The sequence below is a fragment of the Hemitrygon akajei genome, chromosome 2, assembly GCF_048418815.1.
Source record: "Hemitrygon akajei chromosome 2, sHemAka1.3, whole genome shotgun sequence".
Lineage (NCBI taxonomy): Eukaryota > Metazoa > Chordata > Chondrichthyes > Myliobatiformes > Dasyatidae > Hemitrygon > Hemitrygon akajei.
The window spans coordinates 189,981,270-190,008,069 of record NC_133125.1 but is presented as its reverse complement, the minus strand read 5'-3'; the positions used below and the strand labels follow the sequence as shown (position 1 = coordinate 190,008,069).

Here is a 26,800-nt window from a genome sequence, read left to right as displayed (position 1 = left end):
TGATCCATCAAAATATCATTCTGTGACTTGTTTACAAACTACATATAAAATTGTAACTTCATGTATCTCACAACTATCACCACCCACTTAGATAATTGTATCTCAGGTTCTACCAGCTTGAGCTGAGAAAAAAATAAACAATAATAATAAGTAAATAAGCAACAACGGTCAAGAGCATGAGATGAAGAGTCCTAGAGAGTGTGTGAATAGTCTGTGGGAACAGTTCAGTAATAGAGTGAGTGAAGTTGGGTGAAGCTATCCCCACTGGTTCAAGAGCCTGATCTGATGGAGGTTGTCCAGATGTTAGGGTGATGAAGGGACGTAGGTTCTGGACCAGGGGGCTGATTCGGAGAGGATCAGAGTTGAAGTTTGGATTGAATGAAAATCAATCGATCGAAGAAGCTGAAAATCTGTTGGTAACGCTCAGCGGTACAGGTAGTGAATGGGACCACGTTTGCGGGTCCTGCTACAGAATGTGCAGAACCTGAAACAATGACTGTTTTCCCTTCCACATGTGGGTGCTCCTGTGTTTTCTGTTTTTTTTGTATTATCTACCTTCTCATTAATCGACATGAGCAGTCCCAGTGAACAGCCAACTGAGACTGAGATAGATTTGTCTAAGGTTCCTTGTTCACACCCTAACCTACGTGGCCTTGCATGATGCCCCTGACCAGACAACATGGAAAATAGAACATCGAACAGCACGATGTAGTGCCGACCCTTTGGCCCATGTGCCAAACTTTTAACCTCAGATATCATTTCAAGATTCAAGATTGTTTAATGTCATTTCCAGTACACAAGTGTAAAGGGGAATGAAATAATTGCTGCTATGGATCTGATGCAGCTCAAAAACACACTACAAGATAAAGAAATTACAATAACTATAAATACATAAGATGGCTGATATACGTCGATTGACTGTATGTCCTGTTACGATACGGCAACAATGAATATAGAATTGAGTCCAGTTAAATAAACATTTATTAAACACTGCTCAATAAAAATAAAAAGTAAACAAACGACTAACTTAACTGGAAGTTAACTGCTATACAGCAACTCAAATAGTTCTTAAAGCGATAAATACGAAAGTCCAAGTGATTTATACAGTCCATTAGGAGAGACTTTTGGCCGAAGGATTTACGATGAAGGAAATAGAAATGGCTTAAAGGAACTGACCTTTTCCCTGGCAAATAACACTGCGCCCAGCCCTTTCTGCTTTCACAATGCAGGGGCTATCTCGGATGCAGGTTACTACTTCCTGAGCAAACATCCAACAAGGTCGATCCTGTATCACCGCCGACAACACCAACTTTACTCGATCCTTCGGGTTCCCGCACTTCGGTAAATTCTTCACTCTCCAACTGAATTGCAAAGGTAGACACCAAACCACAACTGCCGGCAATAACCTTTGAGACTTAAGACAGAAAGTAAAACTCCACTTTAAAACAAAACTGCATCATGAGACGAATACACAACATAACGGAATAACTGACAAATTAAACCACGAACTAACCTGTGTCAGAGCAAGGCTTTCCCATTTTATACCTGTTGGAACAGGCCGTCACATTGGGAAAATCCACTGCTGGGAAAATTACATCATGTGACCTCACACTGGCAGGAAATTACATCACCCCACCATCACGAGACCATTACATCATGCTCACCAGATACTCAATTACATCATGGTCATAAGACAGTCACAACATACCCACGGGGTATGTAACAGTCCATAAAGATACGCTAGGCACAGGAATGTCTGTACATAAGGTGACTGACAGGAATTGATAGAGTCGTGGTGATTGGGGGTGTGGAGGGGTGGCTCAGTGGGTGCAGGTGTTGATCAGCCTTGTCGCTTGGGGAAAGTATCTTCTGTTTGAGTCTGGTGGCCCTACTGTGAATGCTATGTAGCTGTGTCCCCAATGGGAGTGGGACACACAGTCCTTGCATAGGGTAGGTGGGATCCTTCATGATGTTACTGGCCCTCTTTCGGTACATACGTATGTCCTTGATGACCAGTCTTGTGTTGAACAGTTTTGAGAACATGTTATGAGCCTTCCTGTTCAGCACAGTGCAGTTTCCAATCAATTAACCCTTCCCTCCCTATAGCACTCCATTTTCTCTGGTCCATCTCCGCATGCGAATCGAAGAGGCTCTGAAATGCCTGTAGTGATTCTACTGGCAACCAAGGCAGATCATTGCATGCAAACTGGAACACCTACCTCTGACATCCCCCCATACTTTCCTCCAATCAACTTAAAATCATGCCTCCTCGTATTATTAATTATTCTGCCCTGGGGATAAAAGTCTCTGGTTATCCACTCCATCTATGCCTCTTACCATCTTGTACACTTCTATCAAGTCACCTCTCATCCTCCTTCACTCCAAAGAGAAAAGCCCAAGCTCACTCAACCTTCCCTCGTAAGACATGCTCTCTAATCCAGACAGCATCCTGGTGAATCTCCTCTGCACCGTCTCTAATCCAGGCAGCACCCTGGTGAATCTCCTCTGCACCCTCTCTAATCCAGGCAGCACCCTGGTGAATCTCCTCTGCACCCTCTCTAATCCAGGCAGCATCCTGGTGAATCTCCTCTGCACCCTCTCTAATCCAGGCAGCATCCTGGTGAATCTCCTCTGCACCCTCTCTAATCCAGCCAGCATCCTGGTGAATCTCCTCTGCACCCTCTCTAATCCAGACAGCATCCTGGTGAATCTCCTCTGCACCCTCTCTAATCCAGGCAGCATCCTGGTGAATCTCCTCTGCACCTTCTCTAATCCAGACAGCATCCTGGTGAATCTCCTCTGCACCGTCTCTAATCCAGCCAGCATCCTGGTGAATCTCCTCTGCACCCTCTCTAATCCAGCCAGCATCCTGGTGAATCTCCTCTGCACCTTCTCTAATCCAGCCAGCATCCTGGTGAATCTCCTCTGCACCTTCTCTAATCCAGACAGCATCCTGGTGAATCTCCTCTGCACCGTCTCTAACCCAGGCAGCATCCTGGTGAATCTCCTCTGCACCTTCTCTAATCCAGACAGCATCCTGGTGAATCTCCTCTGCACCGTCTCTAATCCAGACAGCATCCTGGTGAATCTCCTCTGCACCCTCTCTAATCCAGCCAGCATCCTGGTGAATCTCCTCTGCACCGTCTCTAATCCAGGCAGTATCCTGGTAAATCTCCTCTGCACTGTCTCTAATCCAGCCAGCATCCTGGTGAATCTCCTCTGCACCCTCTCTAAAGCTTCCACCTCCTTCCTATAATTAACTGGCCTGAACTGAACACCATACTCCAAGAATCTTTCTCAGTTCACATATTGGACAGATTCAGGACAGATGATCCCTTGACTGATGGGGATTTGATGGGAGTTTCCCTTATGGGAATTACAACACCCTCTCAACTGAACTCAGTTCAACCCCAGCCCCTTCTCAGTCGCTGTGGAATTGGCAGTCCTTCCAGCCCAGGGGTTTTAATATACAACCGTACGTCACAGGAACACAGCGGTGCCCCGTACAAAGTATAGTACTAATCAAACGATTATCTAAACTGATCTCTTCTGCCTGGTTTGGAAATTGCACCATCTCGGATTGCAAGACCCTGCAGCGGATAGTGAGGTCAGCTGAGAAGATCATCGGGGTCTCTCTTCCTGCCATTACAGACATTTACACTACACGCTGCATCTACAAAGCAAACAGCATTATGAAGGACCCCACGCACCCCTCATACAAACTCTTCTCCCTCCTGCCATCTGGGAAAAGGCACCGAAGCATTTGGGCTCTCACGACCAGACTATGTCAAGTCAAGTCAAGTCAAGTCACTTTTATTGTCATTTCGACCATAACTGCTAGTACAGTACACAGTAAAAATGAGACAACGTTTTTCAGGACCATGGTGTTACATGACACAGTACAAAAACTAGACTGAACTACGTAAAAAACAACACAGAAAAAAACTACACTAGACTACAGACCTGCCCAGGACTGCATAAAGTGCACAAAAACAGTGCAGGCATTACAATAAATATTAAACAGGCCAATAGGGTAACAGTTTCTTCCCCCAAGCCATCAGACTCCTCAATACCCAGAGCCTGGACTGACACCAACTTACTGCCCTCTACTGTGCCTATTGTCTTGTTTATTATCTATTATAATGCCTGCACTGTTTTGTGCACTTTATGCAGTCCTGGGTAGGTCTGTAGTCTAGTGTAGTTTTTTTCTGTGTTGTTTTTTACGTAGTTCAGTGTAGTTTTTGTACTGTTTCATGTAGCACCATGGCCCTGAAAAACATTGTCTCGTTTTTACTGTGTACTGTACCAGCAGTTATGGTCAAAATGACAATAAAAAGTGACTTGACTTGATACACAATGTCAAAATCTTTCAGTTTTGCATACATTCATGTGCTTTTCTAAACGTCTGATATCTCTGATGAAGGGTCTCAGCCCGAAACGCCAATTGTTTACTCTTTTCCATTGATGTTGCCTGACTTGCTGAGTTCCTCCAACATTTTGTGTGTGATGCTCTGACATGTAAAGACCTTGCTGATCATCTAGCTGGAGTGTTCACTGAGATCTTTAACCCTTTGCTTTGGCAGTCTGAGGTAGCCACCTGCTTCAAACAGGCATCGAGAAGGAAGTGGTATCTTGCCTCAGTGACTATTGCCCAGTAGCACGTACATTCACAGTGATGAATGACTTTGAGAGGCTGGTGCTGAAAATTACAGCTCCTGCTCCAGTTTGCCTACCAGAGCAACAGGTCCACAGCAGATGCCATCTCATTGGCTCTTCACTCAACCCTGAAACATCCGGACAGCAAAGGTGCACACATCAGGATGCTCTTTATTGACTACAGCTCAGCATCTCCTCAAAACTAATCAATATGCTTCAAGACCTTGGCTTCAATACTGTCATTTGCAATTGAATCCTTGCTGTTGTCACTTACGGACCCCAGTCTTTATGGATTGGCAACAGCATCTCCTCCAGAATCTCCATCAGTACAGGTGCACCACAAGGCTATGTGTTTAGCCCCCTGCTCTACTCACTTTACACATATAACTGTGTGGCTGAGCATAGCTCCAATACCGTATACAAGTTTGCTGATGACACCACTATGTGGCTGAATCAAAGATGGTGATAGTAGGAAATCTGGCTGAATGGTGTCACAACACCAACCACTTCCTGAACGTTAGCAAGGCCAAGAGCTGGTTATTGATTTCAGGAGAAGGAAAACTAGAGCTCCATGAGCCAGTCCACACTGGAGGATCGGAGGTGGAGAGGGTCGGCCACTTTAAATTCCTCGGTGTTGTCATTTCAGAGGGCTGTCCTGAGCCCAGCATGTAAATGCAATTACTAAGAAAGCACAGCAGCACTTCTACTTCCTTAGGAGATGGCGATGATTCGGTGTAACTTCTAAAACTTTGACAAACTTCTATAGATGTGTGGTGGAGAGTATAATGACTGGCTGCATCACAGCCTGGAATGGAAATAACAATGCCCTTGAATGGAAAATCCTACAAAAGTAGTCCAGTCCATCTTGGGTAAGGCCCTCCCCACCACTGAGCACATCTGCAATGGCACAATGGCATCAGTGCCGGACTCTGGAGCGAAGGGTCCTGAGTTCGAATCCAAGTCGGGCCACTCCGAGCACGCTCTCCATCACGCCGCTCAACAGATATAAGCAACAAGGCACTCAGCTCATCGGCACAAAGTAAACAACACGAGCCTAGGCACAGGCCAAAAATCAGCCACATCAGGAAGATTCAAACGCTAGTGAATAAAGGTAAGTTTTGAGCCTGGATTTAAAAGAGTCGATGGAAGGGGCAGATCTGATTGTGGGGGTTGCAGTTCCACAGTCTAGGGACTGCAACAGCAATGGCATGGTCACCCCGAGCTTAAATTTAGATGGTGGGACAGCCAGGAGCCCCAAGTCAGCCGACCTGAGGGACCGGGAAGTAGAATAAGGGGTTAGAAGGTCTGTGATACAGGAGGGGGGGCGCAGCCCATTTAGGGCTTTATAAACAAACAGGAGAGTCTTAAAATCAATTCTGAACTGTACTGGCAGCCAGTGGAGAGAGGCCAGGATAGGAGTGATATGGTCCCTCTTCCGGGCACCTGTCAGGAGCCTGGCTGCGGCGTTCTGGACCAGTTGCAGGCGGGACAGAGACGACTGACTAATTCCGGTATGCAGGGAGTTGGAGTAGTCCAAGTGGGAGGATATAAGGGCGTGGGTGACTTTCTCGAGATCTTTGAAAGAGAGACACGGCTTGATTTTGGCAATAGATTTTGGCAGAGTCGACTGTACTTCCTTAGAAGGTTGGCGTCATTCAATGTCTGTAGTGAGATGCTGAAGATGTTCTATAGGTCAGTTGTGGAGAGCGCCCTCTTCTTTGTGGTGGCGTGTTGGGGAGGAAGCATTAAGAAGAGGGACGCCTCACGTCTTAATAAGCTGGTAAGGAAGGCGGGCTCTGTCGTGGGCAAAGTACTGGAGAGTTTAACATCGGTAGCTGAGCGAAGGGCGCTGAGTAGGCTACGGTCAATTATGGAAAACTCTGAACATCCTCTACATAGCACCATCCAGAGACAGAGAAGCAGTTTCAGCGACAGGTTACTATCAATGCAATGCTCCTCAGACAGGATGAAGAGGTCAATACTCCCCAATGCCATTAGGCTTTACAATTCAACCGCCAGGACTTAAGAACTTTTTAAAAGCTATTATTAATGCTTTTTGAGATAGTGATTTAGATGCATATCATATTTTTTACTGAGTTAAGTATTGTATGTAATTAGTTTTGCTACAACAAGTGTATGGGACATTGGAAAAAAGTTGAATTTCCCCATGGGGATGAATAAAGTATCTATCTATCTATCTATCTAGTACGAAGCTGGAAAAAACTGGCTTGTCAAACTTAAAGGTGGAATCAAATATCACACCAAGGGATTTGACATGGGGTTTGACAAGGGTGGACAGGTCACCAAGACTGTTGGTAATCACTTTGATGGAGTCGGGGGGGGGCAAATAGGACAACTTCAGACTTGCCTTCATTCAGCTGTAGGACGTTTTGTGCCATCCAACACTTTATGTCCTCAAGGCAGTTCATGAGGCTGACTGGATTTGACCGGTCGTTTGGTTTAGATAGATAGATAGATAGATAGATACTTTATTCATCCCCATGGGGAAATTCAACATTTTTTCCAATGTCCCATACACTTGTTGTAGCAAAAACTCATTACATACAATACTTAACTCAGTAATAATATGATATGCATCTAAATCACTAACTCAAAAAGCATTAATAATAGCTTTAAAAAAAAGTTCTTAAGTCCTGGCAGTTGAATTGTAAAGCCTAATGGCATTGGGGAGTATTGACCTCTTCATCCTGTCTGAGGAGCATTGCATCGACAGTAACCTGTCGCTGAAACTGCTTCTCTGTCTCTGGATGGTGCTATGTAGAGGATGTTCAGGGTTTTCCATAATTGACCGTAGCCTACTCAGCGCCCTTCGCTCAGCTACCGATGTTAAACTCTCCAGTACTTTGCCCACGACAGAGCCCGCCTTCCTTATCAGCTTATTAAGACGTGAGGCGTCCTTCTTCTTAATGCTTCCTCCCCAACACGCCACCAGAAAGAAGAGGGCGCTCTCAACAACTGACCTATAGAACATCTTCAGCATCTCACTGCAGACATTGAATGACGCCAACCTTCTAAGGAAGTACAGTCGACTCTGTGCCTTCCTGCACAAGGCATCTGTGTTGGCAGTCCAGTCTAGCTTCTCGTCCAACTGTACTCCCAGATACTTGTTTCAAGGGGAGATAAAGCTGTGTGTCATCAGCATAACAATGGAAGGAAATATCGTGCTTTTGAATGATTTGGCCGGGGGCGGGGGTGGGGGGGAACATGTATATAGAGAAAAGAATGGGACCTAGGGATGCCGCAGGAGTAACGAGCTGGGGAAGAGGAAAATTTGCCAACGTTGATGGAGAAGCTTCTATTTTTGAGATAAGATGTGAACCAGTTCAAGGCAGTGCCATCAACACCAACCCTGTACTGGAGACGGTCAATTAAAATGGCGCGATCCACAATATCGAACGCTGCGTTGAGGTCAAGAGGAATTAGAATGGCAGAGTCACCTGAGTCGGTAGAGAGGAGGAGGTCATTGTACACTTCCAGCAGGGCAGACTCTGTGCTATGATAAGCCTTGAAGCCTGACTGAAATCTTTCCAAGATGTTGTTTTGGTGAAGGTAGGGCAGCAATTGATTGAGAATAACCTTTTTGAGAACCTTTGATAGGAATGGAAGTTTAGAAAAAGGTCTGTAGTTACTAGGTAAGGTAGGGTCTAATTTGGTGTTTCTCAGGAGGGGCTGGACCATGGCGCGCTTGAAGCAGATTAGAACAGTACCAGTGGCCAGGGAGCTGTTGATAATAGAGAGGATGCTGGGACCGGCTATGTCAAAGACATCCTTCAAGAGGGCACTGGGGACACTGTCAAGGGGCCAGGTTGCAGGTTTCATGGAGGAAACAATCTTTGTAAGGGAGAGTAGCGTGATGGGTTGGAAACAATCCAGTTTAGATGAACAAACCAGTGAGACAGCTAGGTCACGGGTAGGGGGGGGAAATGTTCATCCTAATGTCCTCAACATTGCTAATGAAGAATTTTTAAAATTCTTCACACTTAACAGGGGACACATCTAAACTAATACTGGGGTGGGACAAATGACAGAATTTATGGTACTGAATAAGACATTGGAATTATGAGAGTTTTTAGAAATTAGGTCAGAAAAGATACATAAGACCTTTGAGCTGATTGTTACACCCGCGACCGTGCTGCCACACAGAGCTCCAGTCTGCTGATCAAATTCACAGATGACACGACATTGATTGGCCTTATTTCTAGCGGTGATGAGACAGCCTACAGAGGAGAGGTTGACACTCTGACACAATGGTGCCATGAAACAACCTCTCCCTTAATGTCCAAAAAATCAAAAGAGCTGATCATGTATTACAGGAGGAACGGAGACAAGCTCACTCTGATCAACATCAGCGGGACTGCAGTTGAGAGGGTGAGTAGTTTCAAGTTCCTCGGTATACACATCAGTGACGATCTCATGTGGACTGTGCACACCGGCTTTGTGGCATTTAAAAAGCACAGCAGCATCTCTTCCACCTCAGGCAGCTGAAGAATGGGCATGGGCTTCTATGTGGGCACCACTGAGAGTATCCTGACTGGCTGATACGGGAACTGCACCAACCTCGATCGCCGGGCACTGCAGAGAGTGGTACGGACAGCCCAGAGCATCTGTGAACTTCCCTCCACTGAGGACATTTACGACAGCGGGTGTAGAAAGAAGGCCTGGAAGATCATCGGGGACAGCAGTCACCCCACCATAAACTGCTTCAGCTGCTTCTGCTTGGCAAACGGGACTGCAGCATTAAAGCAAGGACCGGCAGACTGCAGGACAGCTTCTTTCTACGAGCCATTGGACTTATGAATTCACGTGTCTGTACATAGTGACAGAGTCATAACACAAAGATTTTTACTCCCTCACATTGTGGGATGTAGAAGCAAAAGAGAGGGCATACAAGGAAGCCAAAGCCACTGGGAAGATGGAGGACTGGGAAGCTTATAAAAACTTGCAGAAGGAAACTAAGAAGGTTATTAGGAAGGAAAAGATGAATTATGAAAGCAAGCTGGTGACTAATATCAAGGAAGGTAATAAAAGCTTCTTTAAGTATATAAAGGTAAAAGAGAGTTGAGGGTAGATATAGGATCAATAGAAAATGATGCTGGAGATATTGTAATGAGAGGCACAGAGATGGCAGAGGAACTGAATGCGTATTTTGCATCAGTCTTCACAGTGGAAGATGTCTGCAGTACACCGGACATTCAAGAGTGTCAGGGAGGTGAAGTATGTGCAGTGAAAATTATGACTGAGAAGGTGCTCAGGAAACTTAATGGTTTGAGGATGGATAAATCTCCTGGACCTGATGGAATGCACCCTTGGGTTCTGAAGGAAGTAGCTGGAGAGATTGCGGAGGAATTAACGATGATCTTTCAAGTATCAGTAGATTCTGTTATTGTACCGGATAACTGGAAAATTTGCAAATGTTACTCTGCTATTTAAAAAGGGTGGGAGGCAGCAGAAAGGAAACTATAGACCTGTTAGCCTGACATCAGTGGTTGGGAAGTTGTTGGAATCAATTGTTAAGGATGAGATTATGAAATACCTGGAGGGACATGTCAAGATAGGCCAAAGCCAGCATGGTTTCCTGAAAGGAAAATCATGCCTGACAAACCTACTTGGAATTCTTTGAGGAAATTTTGAGGAACAGGGTAGACAAAGGAGATGCAGTAGATGTGATGTACTTGGATTTTCAGAAGGCCTTTGACAAGGTGCCGCACATGAGGCTGTATAGCAAAATAAGATCCCATGGAATTACAGGGAGCATTGGCTGGTTGGCAGAAAATAGAGAGTGGGAACAAAGGGATCCTATCCTGACTGGCTGCTGGTTACCAGTGGAGTTCCACAAGGGTCAGTGTTGAGACCGCTGCTTTTTACGATGTTTGTCAATAATTTGGACTATGGGATTATTGGATTTGTGACTAAATTTGCCATTGATACAAAGATAGGTGTAGGATTGGGTAGTGTTGAGGAAACAGAGAGCCTGCAGAGAGACCTAGGTAGTTTAGGTGAATGGGCAAAGAAGTGGCAAATGAAATGCAATGTTGGAAAGTGTATGGTCATGCACTTTGGTTGAAGAAATAAATGGGCAGACTATTATGTAGATGGGGAGAGAATTCAAAATGCAGAGATGTGAAGCGACTTGGGAGTCCTTGTGCAGGATACTCTAAAGGTTAACCTCCAGGTTGAGTCAGTGGTGAAGAAGGTCAATATAATATTGGCATTCATTTCTAGAGGTAGAGAATATAAGAGCAAGGTTGTGATGTTGAGGCTCTATAAGGCACTCCTCAGACCACACAGAGTATTGTTTGCAGTTTTGGGCTCCATATTTTAGAAAGGATATACTGACATTGGAGAAGGTTCGGAGAAGATTCACGAGAATGATTCCAGGAATGAAAGGGTTACCATATGAGGAACGTCTGGCAGCTCTTGGGCTGTATTCCCTGGAGTTCAGGAGAATAAGGGGGATCTCATAGAAACATTCCAAATGTTAAAAGGCCTGAACTGATTAGATATGGCAAAGTTATTTCCCATGCTAGGGGATTCTAGGACAAGAGGGCATGACTTCAGGATTGAGGATGTCCATTTAGAACGGAGATGTGGAGAAACTACTTTAGTCAGAGGATGGTAAATCTGTGGAATTTGTTGCCACGAGCGGCTGTGGAGGCCAAGTCATTGGGTGTGTTTAAGGCAGAGATTGATAGGTTCTTGATTAGCCAGAGAATCCAAGGGTATAAGGCAGGGGAGTGGGGCTGACTGGAAGAATTGAATCAGCCCATGATTGAATGGTGGAGTAGACTCAATGGGCCGAATGGCCTACTTCTGCTCGTATATCTTATGGTCTTATGTAAATAAGTTCAAATTCAATTATTTTTGTGTGAGTTAACCACCCGTATTGCCACGAGGAACCCTTCTGTTTCTGGGAAGAGGTCTCCAACTCTGAGCCAGGCGTTCGACACTTCCTCGTCGACATCTAGTCTGCTCGGATCCTGGGGGTGTCTGCCATGGAGCATTCTCTTCCATTGGTTAACTTTTTCTTCATTTTTCTGCGAATTTCTGGGGTGAAGATAATTGCTTCATTTTTCTGGGTTGTGCACTCTTAATTTTAGTGGTGTGTACTTCTTATCAGAATTGCAAATGCTCGTGGTGCGGAATCTTATTTGTATTGATCAAAATATATCCTTAAAGTTTTGTTGTGTAAATTTTTAATGTCTGTGGTTCCTCTTCCTCCTTACTATTATGTTTTTTCTTTCTTTTTGTGTTTAAGGAGGCTGGTGTCTTCACACACTGGTTGTCCACCCTGGTGGTGCAGTCTTTCATTGATTCTGTTACGGTTATTGAAATTATTGAGTATGCTCACAAGAAAGCTGTTGTGTTTGGGAACAGATCTGTACTTTGATAAGATGTTCTCACTCAGTACCACGCCAGGCACCTGCCACTCTGTCGGGGGGTAAAAGGGATGAGGTCTCTGGGGCTTCTGCTGGTGGTTTGGTAGCTCTGGGCTTTTACGGGATGGGGTTGCTGGTCCCATTCCAAACCCTCCTCCTTTTGCAGCCGGACCTGGGACTGTCCGTGGCTGAGTTGTTCTTGATAATTACTGCTTACCGGTATTTATTTTTTATTATTATATATTGTGACGTATATGTACCTCGATAATAAATTTTCTACATTGAAAGGTGAAGGAGGACAGGGAGGAGGCAGCGAGGTGGGAGGTGGGAAATGGTTACCAGACTCCGGTCATGTGAGGCTGCACTCACTTTGATCCCATTGTACCTTACAGACATGTATGCGTTTGGCATCTCTGACCAAGTGGACAGAGGGGAACTGAATAAACTCGCATCAAAGAAAGACGGCGAGAGGCACAGCTTCAACGTGAAGAACATCAGCGTTTTGGTGCAGTCCTTTGACGAGATATTAGGTCGGGAATTAACAGATTGTTGGAGTCTTAGAACATTACAGCGCCTTTGGCCCTTTTGGTCCATGCCAAATTATTAATCTGCCTATTCCCACTGACCTGCACCTGGAGACTAGTCCTCCATACCCCTCCCATCCATCTACTTATCCAAACATCTCTTAAATGTTGCAATTGAACCCCCATCTACCATTTCCTCTGGCAGATTGTTCACACACCCAACACCCTCCGACTGAAGACGTACCTCCTCATGTTCCCCTTATGCATTTCACCTTTCACCCTTAACCCATCACCTCCAGTTCTAGTCTCACCCAACCTCTGTGTAAAAAGCCTGCTGCATTTACCCTGTCTATACCCCTCATAATTTTGTATGCCTCCATCAAATCTCCCCTCATTCTCCTACACTCCAGAGAATAGAGTTCTGAACTATTCAACCTTTTCCCCATAACTCAGGCCCTCAAATTCTGGCAAAATCCTTGTAAGTATTTTTTGCACTCTTCCTTCTATCCTGTAGGTAGATTACTAGAACTGCACAAAATGCCCCACCTTAGACACACCAATGTCTTAAACAATTTCCACATAATATCCCACTTCCTGTGTTCGGTACTTTGATTTATGAAGGCCAACCCTAATGTACCTGTGACACCATTTTCAAGGAATCATGGATCTGTATTTCCAGGTTCCCCTGTTCTACTGCTCTCTTCAGTGCCCAACCACTCACCATTTTATTGCTACCCTGGTTGATCTGCCCAAAGTGCACCAGCTCCCACTTGTCTGCATTAAATTCGATCTGTAATTCTCCAGTCAATTTTACCAGCTGGCCCAGATCCCTCTCCCAATGAGATGGTTGCTGTTCGGTACAAGAGGTGTCTGAGTGCTCAGTGCTACTTGGCAGACAATGCTTGATCACCAGGTTACTGTTAGATACAGAGCTGGTTACAACCGGTTAGGATCAATACTGGTTACTGTCGGTTGTCAGTACAGCTTCAAGTGGTAGCTGGGTGATCACTGACCATTAAACCATAAGAACTTTCAAGCAGAATTAAGCCATTCGGCCCATCGAGTCTGTTCTGCCAAGGCCGATTTATTATCCCTTGCAGCTCCATTCTCCTGCCTTCTTCCCGTAACCTTTGACACCCTGACTGATCAAGAACCTGTCGACCTCCACTTTAAATATACCCAATGACACGGCCTCTACAGCTGTTTGTGGCAATGAATTCCACAGATTCACCATCCTCTGGCTAAAGAAATTCTTCCTCATTCCTGGTTTTAAAGGGGCATTCTTGTGCCCTGTGAACTTAAAGCTCCCTGATTGTAGGAAAGATCCTCTCCACATGCATTCTGTCTAGGCCTTTAAATCTTCAATTGGTGACCCTTCTCCTTCACTCTTCTAAACTCCTGCGAGTACTAGCCTGGAGCCGTCAAACACTCCCTTTCATTCCCAGAATAATTCTCTTGAACCTCCTCTAGACTTTGCCCAATGCCAGCACATCTTTTATTAGATAAATAATGGGTCTAAAACTGTTCACAATACTCCAGGGGAGGTCTGAGCTGAGCTTTAGAAACCCTCAGCATTCCACCTGTACCACTGGGTTCTCCAGGGGAGGTCTGAGCTGAGCTTTATAAACCCTCAGTATTCCACCTGTACCATTGGGTTCTCCAGGGGAGGTCTGAGCTGAGCTTTAGAAACCCTCAGTATTCCACCTGTACCACTGGGTTCTCCGGGGGAGGTCTGAGCTGAGCTTTAGAAACCCTCAGTATTCCACCTGTACCATTGGGTTCTCCAGGGGAGGTCTGTGCTGAGCTTTAGACACCCTCAGTATCCCACCTGTACCACTGGGTTCTCCAGGGGAGGTCTGAGCTGAGCTTTAGACACCCTCAGTGTCCCACCTGTACCACTGGGTTCTCCAGGGGAGGTCTGAGCTGAGCTTTAGACACCCTCAGTATTCCATCTGTACCACTGGGTTCTCCAGGGGAGGTCTGAGCTGAGCTTTAGACACCCTCAGTATTCCATCTGTACCACTGGGTTCTCCAGGGGAGGTCTGAGCTGAGCTTTATAAACCCTCAGTATCCCACCTGTACCACTGGGTTCTCCAGGGGAGGTCTGAGCTGAGCTTTAGAAACCCTCATCATTCCACCTGTACCACTGGGTTCTCCGGGGGAGGTCTGAGCAGAGCTTTATAAACCCTCAGTATTCCACCTGTACCACTGGGTTCTCCAGGGGAGGTCTGAGCTGAGCTTTATAAACCCTCAGTATTCCACCTGTACCACTGGGTTCTCCAGTGGAGGTCTGAGCTGAGCTTTAGAAACCGTCAGCATTCCACCTGTACCACTGGGTTCTCCGGGGGAGGTCTGAGCTGAGCTTTAGACACCCTCAGTATCCCACCTGTACCACTGGGTTCTCCAGGGGAGGTCTGTGCTGAGCTTTAGACACCCTCAGTATTCCACCTGTACCACTGGGTTCTCCAGGGGAGGTCTGAGCTGAGCTTTATAAACCCTCAGTATTCCACCTGTACCACTGGGTTCTCCAGGGGAGGTCTGAGCTGAGCTTTATAAACCCTCAGTATTCCACCTGTACCACTGGGTTCTCCAGGGGAGGTCTGAGCTGAGCTTTATAAACCCTCAGTATTCCACCTGTACCACTGGGTTCTCCGGGGGAGGTCTGAGCTGAGCTTTATAAACCCTCAGTATTCCACCTGTACCATTGGGTTCTCCAGGGGAGGTCTGTGCTGAGCTTTAGACACCCTCAGTATCCCACCTGTACCACTGGGTTCTCCAGGGGAGGTCTGACCTGAGCTTTATAAACCCTCAGTATTCCACCTGTACCACTGGGTTCTCCAGTGGAGGTCTGAGCTGAGCTTTAGAAACCGTCAGCATTCCACCTGTACCACTGGGTTCTCCAGGGGAGGTCTGTGCTGAGCTTTAGACACCCTCAGTATCCCACCTGTACCACTGGGTTCTCCAGGGGAGGTCTGAGCTGAGCTTTAGACACCCTCAGTATCCCACCTGTACCACTGGGTTCTCCAGGGGAGGTCTGAGCTGAGCTTTATAAACCCTCAGTATTCCACCTGTACCACTGGGTTCTCCAGTGGAGGTCTGAGCTGAGCTTTAGAAACCGTCAGCATTCCACCTGTACCACTGGGTTCTCCAGGGGAGGTCTGTGCTGAGCTTTAGACACCCTCAGTATCCCACCTGTACCACTGGGTTCTCCAGGGGAGGTCTGAGCTGAGCTTTAGACACCCTCAGTATCCCACCTGTACCACTGGGTTCTCCAGTGGAGGTCTGAGCTGAGCTTTAGAAACCCTCAGTATTCCACCTGTACCACTGGGTTCTCCAGGGGAGGTCTGAGCTGAGCTTTATAAACCCTCAGTATTCCACCTGTACCACTGGGTTCTCCAGGGGAGGTCTGAGCTGAGCTTTAGACACCCTCAGTATTCCACCTGTACCACTGGGTTCTCCAGGGGAGGTCTGTGCTGAGCTTTAGACACCCTCAGTATCCCACCTGTACCACTGGGTTCTCCAGGGGAGGTCTGAGCTGAGCTTTAGACACCCTCAGTGTCCCACCTGTACCACTGGGTTCTCCAGGGGAGGTCTGAGCTGAACTTTAGACACCCTCAGTATTCCATCTGTACCACTGGGTTCTCCAGGGGAGGTCTGAGCTGAGCTTTATAAACCCTCAGTATTCCACCTGTACCACTGGGTTCTCCAGGGGAGGTCTGAGCTGAGCTTTATAAACCCTCAGTATTCCACCTGTACCACTGGGTTCTCCAGGGGAGGTCTGAGCTGAGCTTTAGAAACCGTCAGCATTCCACCTGTACCACTGGGTTCTCCAGGGGAGGTCTGTGCTGAGCTTTAGACACCCTCAGTATTCCACCTGTACCACTGGGTTCTCCAGGGGAGGTCTGTGCTGAGCTTTAGACACCCTCAGTATTCCACCTGTACCACTGGGTTCTCCAGGGGAGGTCTGAGCTGAGCTTTAGAAACCCTCAGTATTCCACCTGTACCACTGAGTTCTCCAGGGGAGGTCTGAGCTGAGCTTTATAAACCCTCAGTATTCCACCTGTACCACTGGGTTCTCCAGGGGAGGTCTGAGCTGAGCTTTATAAACCCTCAGTATTCCACCTGTACCATTGGGTTCTCCAGGGGAGGTCTGAGCTGAGCTTTATAAACCCTCAGTATTCCACCTGTACCACTGGGTTCTCCGGGGGAGGTCTGAGCTGAGCTTTAGAAACCCTCAGTATTCCACCTGTACCATTGGGTTCTCCAGGGGAGGTCTGTGCTGAGCTTTAGACACCCTCAGTATCCCACCTGTACCACTGGGTTCTCCAGGGGAGGTCTGAGCTGAGCTTTAGACACCCTCAGTGTCCCACCTGTACCACTGGGTTCTCCAGGGGAGGTCTGAGCTGAGCTTTAGACACCCTCAGTATTCCATCTGTACCACTGGGTTCTCCAGGGGAGGTCTGAGCTGAGCTTTAGACACCCTCAGTATTCCATCTGTACCACTGGGTTCTCCAGGGGAGGTCTGAGCTGAGCTTTATAAACCCTCAGTATCCCACCTGTACCACTGGGTTCTCCAGGGGAGGTCTGAGCTGAGCTTTAGAAACCCTCATCATTCCACCTGTACCACTGGGTTCTCCGGGGGAGGTCTGAGCAGAGCTTTATAAACCCTCAGTATTCCACCTGTACCACTGGGTTCTCCAGGGGAGGTCTGCGCTGAGCTTTAAACACCCTCAGTATTCCATCTGTACCACTGGGTTCTCCAGGGGAGGTCTGAGCTGAGCTTTATAAACCCTCAGTATTCCACCTGTACCACTGGGTTCTCCAGTGGAGGTCTGAGCTGAGCTTTAGAAACCGTCAGCATTCCACCTGTACCACTGAGTTCTCCGGGGGAGGTCTGAGCTGAGCTTTAGACACCCTCAGTATCCCACCTGTACCACTGGGTTCTCCAGGGGAGGTCTGTGCTGAGCTTTAGACACCCTCAGTATTCCACCTGTACCACTGGGTTCTCCAGGGGAGGTCTGAGCTGAGCTTTATAAACCCTCAGTATTCCACCTGTACCACTGGGTTCTCCAGGGGAGGTCTGAGCTGAGCTTTATAAACCCTCAGTATTCCACCTGTACCACTGGGTTCTCCAGGGGAGGTCTGAGCTGAGCTTTATAAACCCTCAGTATTCCACCTGTACCACTGGGTTCTCCAGGGGAGGTCTGACCTGAGCTTTATAAACCCTCAGTATTCCACCTGTACCATTGGGTTCTCCAGGGGAGGTCTGTGCTGAGCTTTAGACACCCTCAGTATCCCACCTGTACCACTGGGTTCTCCAGGGGAGGTCTGACCTGAGCTTTATAAACCCTCAGTATTCCACCTGTACCATTGGGTTCTCCAGGGGAGGTCTGTGCTGAGCTTTATAAACCCTCAGTATTCCATCTGTACCACTGGGTTCTCCAGGGGAGGTCTGAGCTGAGCTTTAGACACCCTCAGTATTCCACCTGTACCACTGGGTTCTCCAGGGGAGGTCTGAGCTGAGCTTTATAAACCCTCAGTATTCCACCTGTACCACTGGGTTCTCCAGTGGAGGTCTGAGCTGAGCTTTAGAAACCGTCAGCATTCCACCTGTACCACTGGGTTCTCCAGGGGAGGTCTGTGCTGAGCTTTATAAACCCTCAGTATTCCATCTGTACCACTGGGTTCTCCAGGGGAGGTCTGAGCTGAGCTTTAGACACCCTCAGTATTCCACCTGTACCACTGGGTTCTCCAGGGGAGGTCTGAGCTGAGCTTTATAAACCCTCAGTATTCCACCTGTACCACTGGGTTCTCCAGTGGAGGTCTGAGCTGAGCTTTAGAAACCGTCAGCATTCCACCTGTACCACTGGGTTCTCCAGGGGAGGTCTGTGCTGAGCTTTAGACACCCTCAGTATTCCACCTGTACCACTGGGTTCTCCAGGGGAGGTCTGTGCTGAGCTTTAGACACCCTCAGTATTCCACCTGTACCACTGGGTTCTCCGGGGGAGGTCTGAGCTGAGCTTTAGAAACCCTCAGTATTCCACCTGTACCACTGGGTTCTCCAGGGGAGGTCTGAGCTGAGCTTTATAAACCCTCAGTATTCCACCTGTACCATTGGGTTCTCCAGGGGAGGTCTGAGCTGAGCTTTAGAAACCCTCAGTATTCCACCTGTACCACTGGGTTCTCCGGGGGAGGTCTGAGCTGAGCTTTAGAAACCCTCAGTATTCCACCTGTACCATTGGGTTCTCCAGGGGAGGTCTGTGCTGATCTTTAGACACCCTCAGTATCCCACCTGTACCACTGGGTTCTCCAGGGGAGGTCTGAGCTGAGCTTTAGACACCCTCAGTGTCCCACCTGTACCACTGGGTTCTCCAGGGGAGGTCTGAGCTGAGCTTTAGACACCCTCAGTATTCCATCTGTACCACTGGGTTCTCCAGGGGAGGTCTGAGCTGAGCTTTAGACACCCTCAGTATTCCATCTGTACCACTGGGTTCTCCAGGGGAGGTCTGAGCTGAGCTTTATAAACCCTCAGTATCCCACCTGTACCACTGGGTTCTCCAGGGGAGGTCTGAGCTGAGCTTTAGAAACCCTCATCATTCCACCTGTACCACTGGGTTCTCCGGGGGAGGTCTGAGCAGAGCTTTATAAACCCTCAGTATTCCACCTGTACCACTGGGTTCTCCAGGGGAGGTCTGAGCTGAGCTTTAGACACCCTCAGTATTCCATCTGTACCACTGGGTTCTCCAGGGGAGGTCTGAGCTGAGCTTTATAAACCCTCAGTATTCCACCTGTACCACTGGGTTCTCCAGTGGAGGTCTGAGCTGAGCTTTAGAAACCGTCAGCATTCCACCTGTACCACTGGGTTCTCCGGGGGAGGTCTGAGCTGAGCTTTAGACACCCTCAGTATCCCACCTGTACCACTGGGTTCTCCAGGGGAGGTCTGTGCTGAGCTTTAGACACCCTCAGTATTCCACCTGTACCACTGGGTTCTCCAGGGGAGGTCTGAGCTGAGCTTTATAAACCCTCAGTATTCCACCTGTACCACTGGGTTCTCCAGGGGAGGTCTGAGCTGAGCTTTATAAACCCTCAGTATTCCACCTGTACCACTGGGTTCTCCAGGGGAGGTCTGAGCTGAGCTTTATAAACCCTCAGTATTCCACCTGTACCACTGGGTTCTCCAGGGGAGGTCTGACCTGAGCTTTATAAACCCTCAGTATTCCACCTGTACCATTGGGTTCTCCAGGGGAGGTCTGTGCTGAGCTTTAGACACCCTCAGTATCCCACCTGTACCACTGGGTTCTCCAGGGGAGGTCTGACCTGAGCTTTATAAACCCTCAGTATTCCACCTGTACCATTGGGTTCTCCAGGGGAGGTCTGTGCTGAGCTTTATAAACCCTCAGTATTCCATCTGTACCACTGGGTTCTCCAGGGGAGGTCTGAGCTGAGCTTTAGACACCCTCAGTATTCCACCTGTACCACTGGGTTCTCCAGGGGATGTCTGAGCTGAGCTTTATAAACCCTCAGTATTCCACCTGTACCACTGGGTTCTCCAGTGGAGGTCTGAGCTGAGCTTTAGACACCCTCAGTATTCCATCTGTACCACTGGGTTCTCCAGGGGAGGTCTGAGCTGAGCTTTATAAACCCTCAGTATTCCACCTGTACCACTGGGTTCTCCAGGGGAGGTCTGAGCTGAGCTTTATAAACCCTCAGTATTCCACCTGTACCACTGGGTTCTCCAGGGGAGGTCTGAGCTGAGCTTTAGAAACCGTCAGCATTCCACCTGTACCACTGGGTTCTCCAGGGGAGGTCTGTGCTGAGCTTTAGACACCCTCAGTATTCCACCTGTACCACTGGGTTCTCCAGGGGAGGTCTGTGCTGAGCTTTAGACACCCTCAGTATTCCACCTGTACCACTGGGTTCTCCAGGGGAGGTCTGAGCTGAGCTTTAGAAACCCTCAGTATTCCACCTGTACCACTGGGTTCTCCAGGGGAGGTCTGAGCTGAGCTTTATAAACCCTCAGTATTCCACCTGTACCACTGGGTTCTCCAGGGGAGGTCTGAGCTGAGCTTTATAAACCCTCAGTATTCCACCTGTACCATTGGGTTCTCCAGGGGAGGTCTGTGCTGAGCTTTAGACACCCTCAGTATTCCACCTGTACCACTGGGTTCTCCAGGGGAGGTCTGAGCTGAGCTTTAGAAACCCTCAGTATTCCACCTGTACCACTGGGTTCTCCAGGGGAGGTCTGAGCTGAGCTTTATAAACCCTCAGTATTCCACCTGTACCACTGGGTTCTCCAGGGGAGGTCTGTGCTGAGCTTTAGACACCCTCAGTATCCCACCTGTACCACTGGGTTCTCCAGGGGAGGTCTGAGCTGAGCTTTAGACACCCTCAGTATTCCACCTGTACCACTGGGTTCTCCAGGGGAGGTCTGAGCTGAGCTTTAGAAACCCTCAGTATTCCACCTGTACCACTGGGTTCTCCAGGGGAGGTCTGAGCTGAGCTTTATAAACCCTCAGTATTCCACCTGTACCACTGGGTTCTCCAGGGGAGGTCTGAGCTGAGCTTTAGACACCCTCAGTATCCCACCTGTACCACTGGGTTCTCCAGGGGAGGTCTGAGCTGAGCTTTAGAAACCCTCAGTATTCCACCTGTACCATTGGGTTCTCCAGGGGAGGTCTGTGCTGAGCTTTAGACACCCTCAGTATCCCACCTGTACCACTGGGTTCTCCAGGGGAGGTCTGAGCTGAGCTTTATAAACCCTCAGTATCCCACCTGTACCACTGGGTTCTCCGGGGGAGGTCTGAGCTGAGCTTTAGAAACCCTCATCATTCCACCTGTACCACTGGGTTCTCCGGGGGAGGTCTGAGCAGAGCTTTATAAACCCTCAGTATTCCACCTGTACCACTGGGTTCTCCAGGGGAGGTCTGAGCTGAGCTTTATAAACCCTCAGTATTCCACCTGTACCACTGGGTTCTCCAGGGGAGGTCTGAGCTGAGCTTTAGACACCCTCAGTATCCCACCTGTACCACTGGGTTCTCCAGGGGAGGTCTGAGCTGAGCTTTATAAACCCTCAGTATTCCACCTGTACCACTGGGTTCTCCAGTGGAGGTCTGAGCTGAGCTTTAGAAACCGTCAGCATTCCAATTGTACCACTGGGTTCTCCAGGGGAGGTCTGTGCTGAGCTTTAGACACCCTCAGTATTCCACCTGTACCACTGGGTTCTCCAGGGGAGGTCTGAGCTGAGCTTTAGAAACCCTCAGTATTCCACCTGTACCACTGGGTTCTCCAGGGGAGGTCTGAGCTGAGGTTTAGAAACCCTCAGTCTTCCACCTGTACCACTGGGTTCTCCAGGGGAGGTCTGAGCAGAGCTTTATAAACCCTCAGCATTCCACCTGTACCACTGGGTTCTCCAGGGGAGGTCTGAGCTGAGCTTTATAAACCCTCAGTATCCCACCTGTACCACTGGGTTCTCCAGGGGAGGTCTGAGCTGAGCTTTATAAACCCTCAGTATCCCACCTGTACCACTGGGTTCTCCAGGGGAGGTCTGAGCTGAGCTTTATAAACCCTCAGTATTCCACCTGTACCACTGGGTTCTCCAGTGGAGGTCTGAGCTGAGCTTTATAAACCCTCAGCATTCCACCTGTACCACTGGGTTCAGAGCTTGTACGTAGCTGATCGGCCTGTGTTTGATTTCTTTACTTATTTAGAGACAGAATGGGGGAAGGGCCCTTTCAGCCCAATGAGCCACACCACCCAGCAACACACCAATTTAACCCTCGTCTTGTCTCAGGACAACTGGTAATGTTCAGTTGGCCGACTAACAGGTACATCCCTGTCCTGTGGGAGGAAAGTGGGGTGCCGGGAGGAAACCCAGATGGTCACAGACTCCTTTCAGAACTGGTCTCCTCAAGCCCCAAGCTAATCGGTGTGCTGCCGTAGTGGTAATCTTGTCCTGATTAATGTGATAGGTGGGATTATGGAGACACTCGTGACACGGGATCCAATCCGAATGTAAAGACTAAAGCTGAACCAGTACTCCTGTTGCTGCAGATTTTACTACACTTGGTGATCTGTGCGGAGTGGCCGATGAGAACCCCCAGGCCAGCTTACGGAAGAGGCACCCCTGGCACGTTAACATAGAGATCCCGCAAATAGACATACAGGATAACGCACCGGTAAGAGGAGTTTCGGACTTTGCCGCAACCCAGCCTTCCTCCCCACTGTCATTCACGCCTCATCTCCGCTCTGGGCAGGCCACCAACACTCACTGAGTTGGATCCCCGACGGATGCAGGCAGGACTTTCCGTGCTTTCTATTTCTTATTTATTTAGGTTTTCAGCATTGTCACATTTTCCTCTCACTTGACAGCTTGTTTCTTCGGGTGTTTCCTTTGTGCTTCTTGATGTGTTCACCCCTCTTCAGATGTAGACCCATCAACCACCTCACTGGTTCAGCTATGTGAAACCTTTGCTTTGACTTTGCCTGTGGTGAGGCCTCAGTTGGAGTATTGTTTTTGGTTCTGGTCACCTACGTACAGGAACGATATCAATAAGATATTGCAGAGCAAATTCTCAAAGTGTTGCCCGGACTTGAGGACCTGAGTTATAGGGAAAGGTTAAAGTTAGGACTTTATTCCTGGAAAATAGAAGAATGAGGGGATATTTGATTGAGCATTCAGGCTCTCACGACCAGACTATGTAACAGTTCCTTCCCCCAAGCTATCAGACTCCTCAATACCCAGAGCCTGGACTAACACCTTGCCCTGCTGTCCTGTTTATTATTTATTGTAATGCCTGCACTGTTTTTGTGCACTTTATGCAGTCCTGGGTAGGTCTGTAGTCTAGTGTAGCTTTCTCTGTGTTTTTTTATTACGTATTCAGTCTAGTTTTTGTACTGTGTCATGTAACATCATGGTCCTGAAAAACATTGTCTCATTTTTACTATGTACTGTACCAGCAGTTATGGTCGCAATGACAATAAAAGTGACAACTTGAATTAGGAGGGGTAATAGACAATAGACAGGTGCAGGAGTAGGCCCTTCGGCCCTTCTAGCCAGTACCACCGTTTACCCCGTTCCTGCCCTCTCCCCATATCCCTTGACCCTGCTATCTATAAGAGCTCTATCTAACTCTCTCTTGAAAGCATCCAGAGACTTGGCCTCCACTGCTTTCTGGGGCAGAGCATTCCACATATCCACCACTCTTTTTCCGCATCAGTGTTCTAAATGGCCTACTCCTTACTCTTAAACTGTGGCCTCTAGTTCTGGACTCACCCATCAGCGGGAACATGCTTCCTGCCTCTAATGTGTCCAATCCCTTAATAATCTTATATGTTTCAACCAGATCCCCTCTCATCCTTCTAAATTCCAGTGTATACAAGCCCAGTCGCTCCGATCTTTCAACATATGACAGTCCCGCCATTCCGGGAATTAACCTTGTGAACCTACACTGCACTCCCTCAATAGCAAGAATGTCCTTCCTCAAATTTGGAGACCAAAACTGCACACAATACTCCAGATGGGGTCTCACCAGGGCCCTGTACAGCTGCAGAAGGACCTCTTTACTCCTATACTCAATTCCTCTTGTTATAAAGCCCAGCATGCCATTAGCTTTCTTCACTGCCTGCTGTACCTGCATGCTTGCTTTCATTGACTGATGTACAAGAACACCTAGATCTCGTTGTACTTCCCCTTTTCCTAACTTGACTCCATTTAGATAGTAATCTGCCTTCCTGTTCTTGCCACCAAAGTGGATAACCTCACATTTATCCACATTAAACTGCATCTGCCATACATTCGCCCACTTACCAAGACTGTCCAAGTCACCCTGCATTCTCATAACATCCTCCTGACATTTGGGTACAGATAGGGTAAATGCAAGCAGGTTTTTGACATGGTGCTGCATGTGAGACTGCTTAACAAGGCAAGAGCCCATATTATCAGTACTACAGTGGAATAAAGGGAATTACTGAGCAATGACAGAGGAGTTGGCCAACATTGAGAGGTAAAAAACACTTGCAGGGATGATGGAAGAACAGCAATGGCTGGAGTTTCTGGAAGCAATTCGAGAGGCACAGTATATATACATCCCAAAGATGAACAAGTATTCTAATGGAAAGATGGCACAACTGTGGCTAACAAGAAAAGTCAAAGCCAGCATAAAAGCCAAAGAGAAGCCATATAATAGAGCAAAAAACAGAGCGAAGTTAGAGGTTTGGAAAACTGTTTAAAAAACCAACAGAAGGCAAATAAAAAACATTAAGAAGGTAAAATTGGAATACAAAAGTAAGTTAGCCAATAATATTAAAGAGGGAACCAGAAGTTTCACAGATACATAAAGTGTAAAAAAGGGACGAGAGTGTATATTGGACCGCTGGAAAGCGAAGCTGGATGTGTAGTAATGGGAGACAAGGAAACGATGGATGAACTGAATAAGTACCTTGTAACAGTCTTCGCTGTGGAAGACACTGACAGAATGGTCAAAGTTCCAGGTGTCAGGGCATGAAGTGTGTGAAGGTACCATAACTAGAGAGAAGGTTCTTGGGAAACTGAGAAGTCTGAAGGTAGATGAGTCACCTGGACCAGACGGTGTACACCCCAGGGTTCTGAAAGAGGTGGCTGAAGAGATTGTGGAGGCATTTGTAATGATCTTTCAAGAATCAGTAGATTATAGAATGGTTCCAGATGACTAGAAATTTGAAATAATGTCACTCTTCTCTTTAATAAGGCAGAGATACAGAAGAAAGGAAACCATGGGCCAATTCATCTGACCTCAGTGTTTGGAAAAACATTGGAGGTGATTGTCAAGAATGTGGTTTAGGGTTATTTGGAAGCACATAATAAAGTAGGCTAAAGTCAGCATTCATTCCTCGAGGGGAAACCTTGCCTGACAAATCTATTGGAATCCTTTGAAGAAATAACAAGCAGGATAGACAAAGGGGAATCGGTTGATGTTGTGTGCTTGCATTTTCAGAAATGGTCTAGAACACGATGCAGAACCAGAACCCGGTGTGGATCCTGATCCCAATCCTGATTCTGATTCCTATTCTGATCCTGAACCAGGATTCTGACCCAGAACCTGATTCTGATACCGATCCCAATCCTGACCATGACTCTGAACTTGATTCTAATTCTGATCCGGTCCAGATATCAATTTAGATTCTAAGCCTTATCCTAATTCAAATGCTGGACTCGATCCCGATCCCAATTCCTATTCTGATCCAGATACCAATTGTGATGCTGATACTGATCTGTATTCTGATACCAGATTTGATCCTGATCCTTGTAGTGGTGGTTGATAGTGCTATTCCTATGCCACTCCCACATGGGAATGTTTCATATATTGTACAAGCAGAATATCAATAAAGTTCAGTTGAATGGTAGGGCACTGAGGAGTGCAGAGGAGCAAATGGATCTGGGAATTCAGATACATAATTCCCCGAAAGTGGCATCACAGGTAGACAGGGTTGTAAAGAAGGCTTTTGGCATCCTGGCATTCATAAATCAAAGTATTGAGTATAGGAGTTGGGATGTTATGGTGCGGTTGTATAAGACATTGGTGAGGCCAAATTTGGAGTATTGTGTGCAGTTCTGGTCACCTAACTGTAGGAAGGATATCAGTAAGATTGAGAGAGTGCAGAGAAGATTTACTAGGATGTTGCTGGGTCTTCAGGAGTTGACTTACAGGGAAAGAATGAACAGGTTAGGACTTTATTCCTTGGAGCATAGAAGAATGAGGGAGGATTTGATAGAGGTTTACAAAATTATGAGGGGTATAGACAGAGTAAATGCGAGTAGGCTCTTTCCACTTAGATTAGGAGAGATAAATACGAGAGGACATGGCTTTATGGTGAAATGGGAAAGGTTTAGGGGGAACATTAGCGGGCAACTTCTTCATTCAAAAAGTGGTGAGAGTGTGGAGCAAGCTGCCATCTGAAGTGGTATCTCTAATGTCAGCATACCTTTTATAAAATAAAGAGCCCAAAACTGCACACAATATTCCAAGTGTGGCCTCACAAGTGCCTTATAGAGCCTCAACATCACATCCCTGCTCTTATATTCTATACCTCTAGAAATGAATGCCAACATTGCATTCCCCTTCTTCACAAACAACTCAACCTGGAGGTTAACCTTTAGGGTATCTTGCACAAGGACTTCCAAGTCTCTTTGCATCTCTGCATTTTGAATTCTGCCCCCAACTAAATAATAGTCTGCCTGTTTATTTT

At 47.4% G+C, this 26,800-nt stretch overlaps 1 protein-coding gene across 1 annotated transcript in view; it reads left to right on the top strand.

Annotated features, from left to right (window-relative positions):
• The window catches only part of LOC140719223 (complement factor B-like), a 231,626-nt gene that overhangs the window by 153,738 nt on the left and 51,088 nt on the right, over positions 1-26,800 (top strand). Inside the window, exons 10-11 of the mRNA XM_073033681.1 lie at positions 12,446-12,583; positions 22,628-22,752. Coding sequence (XP_072889782.1) covers positions 12,446-12,583; positions 22,628-22,752 — 263 coding nt within the window. The remainder of the gene's footprint in view (positions 1-12,445; positions 12,584-22,627; positions 22,753-26,800) is intronic.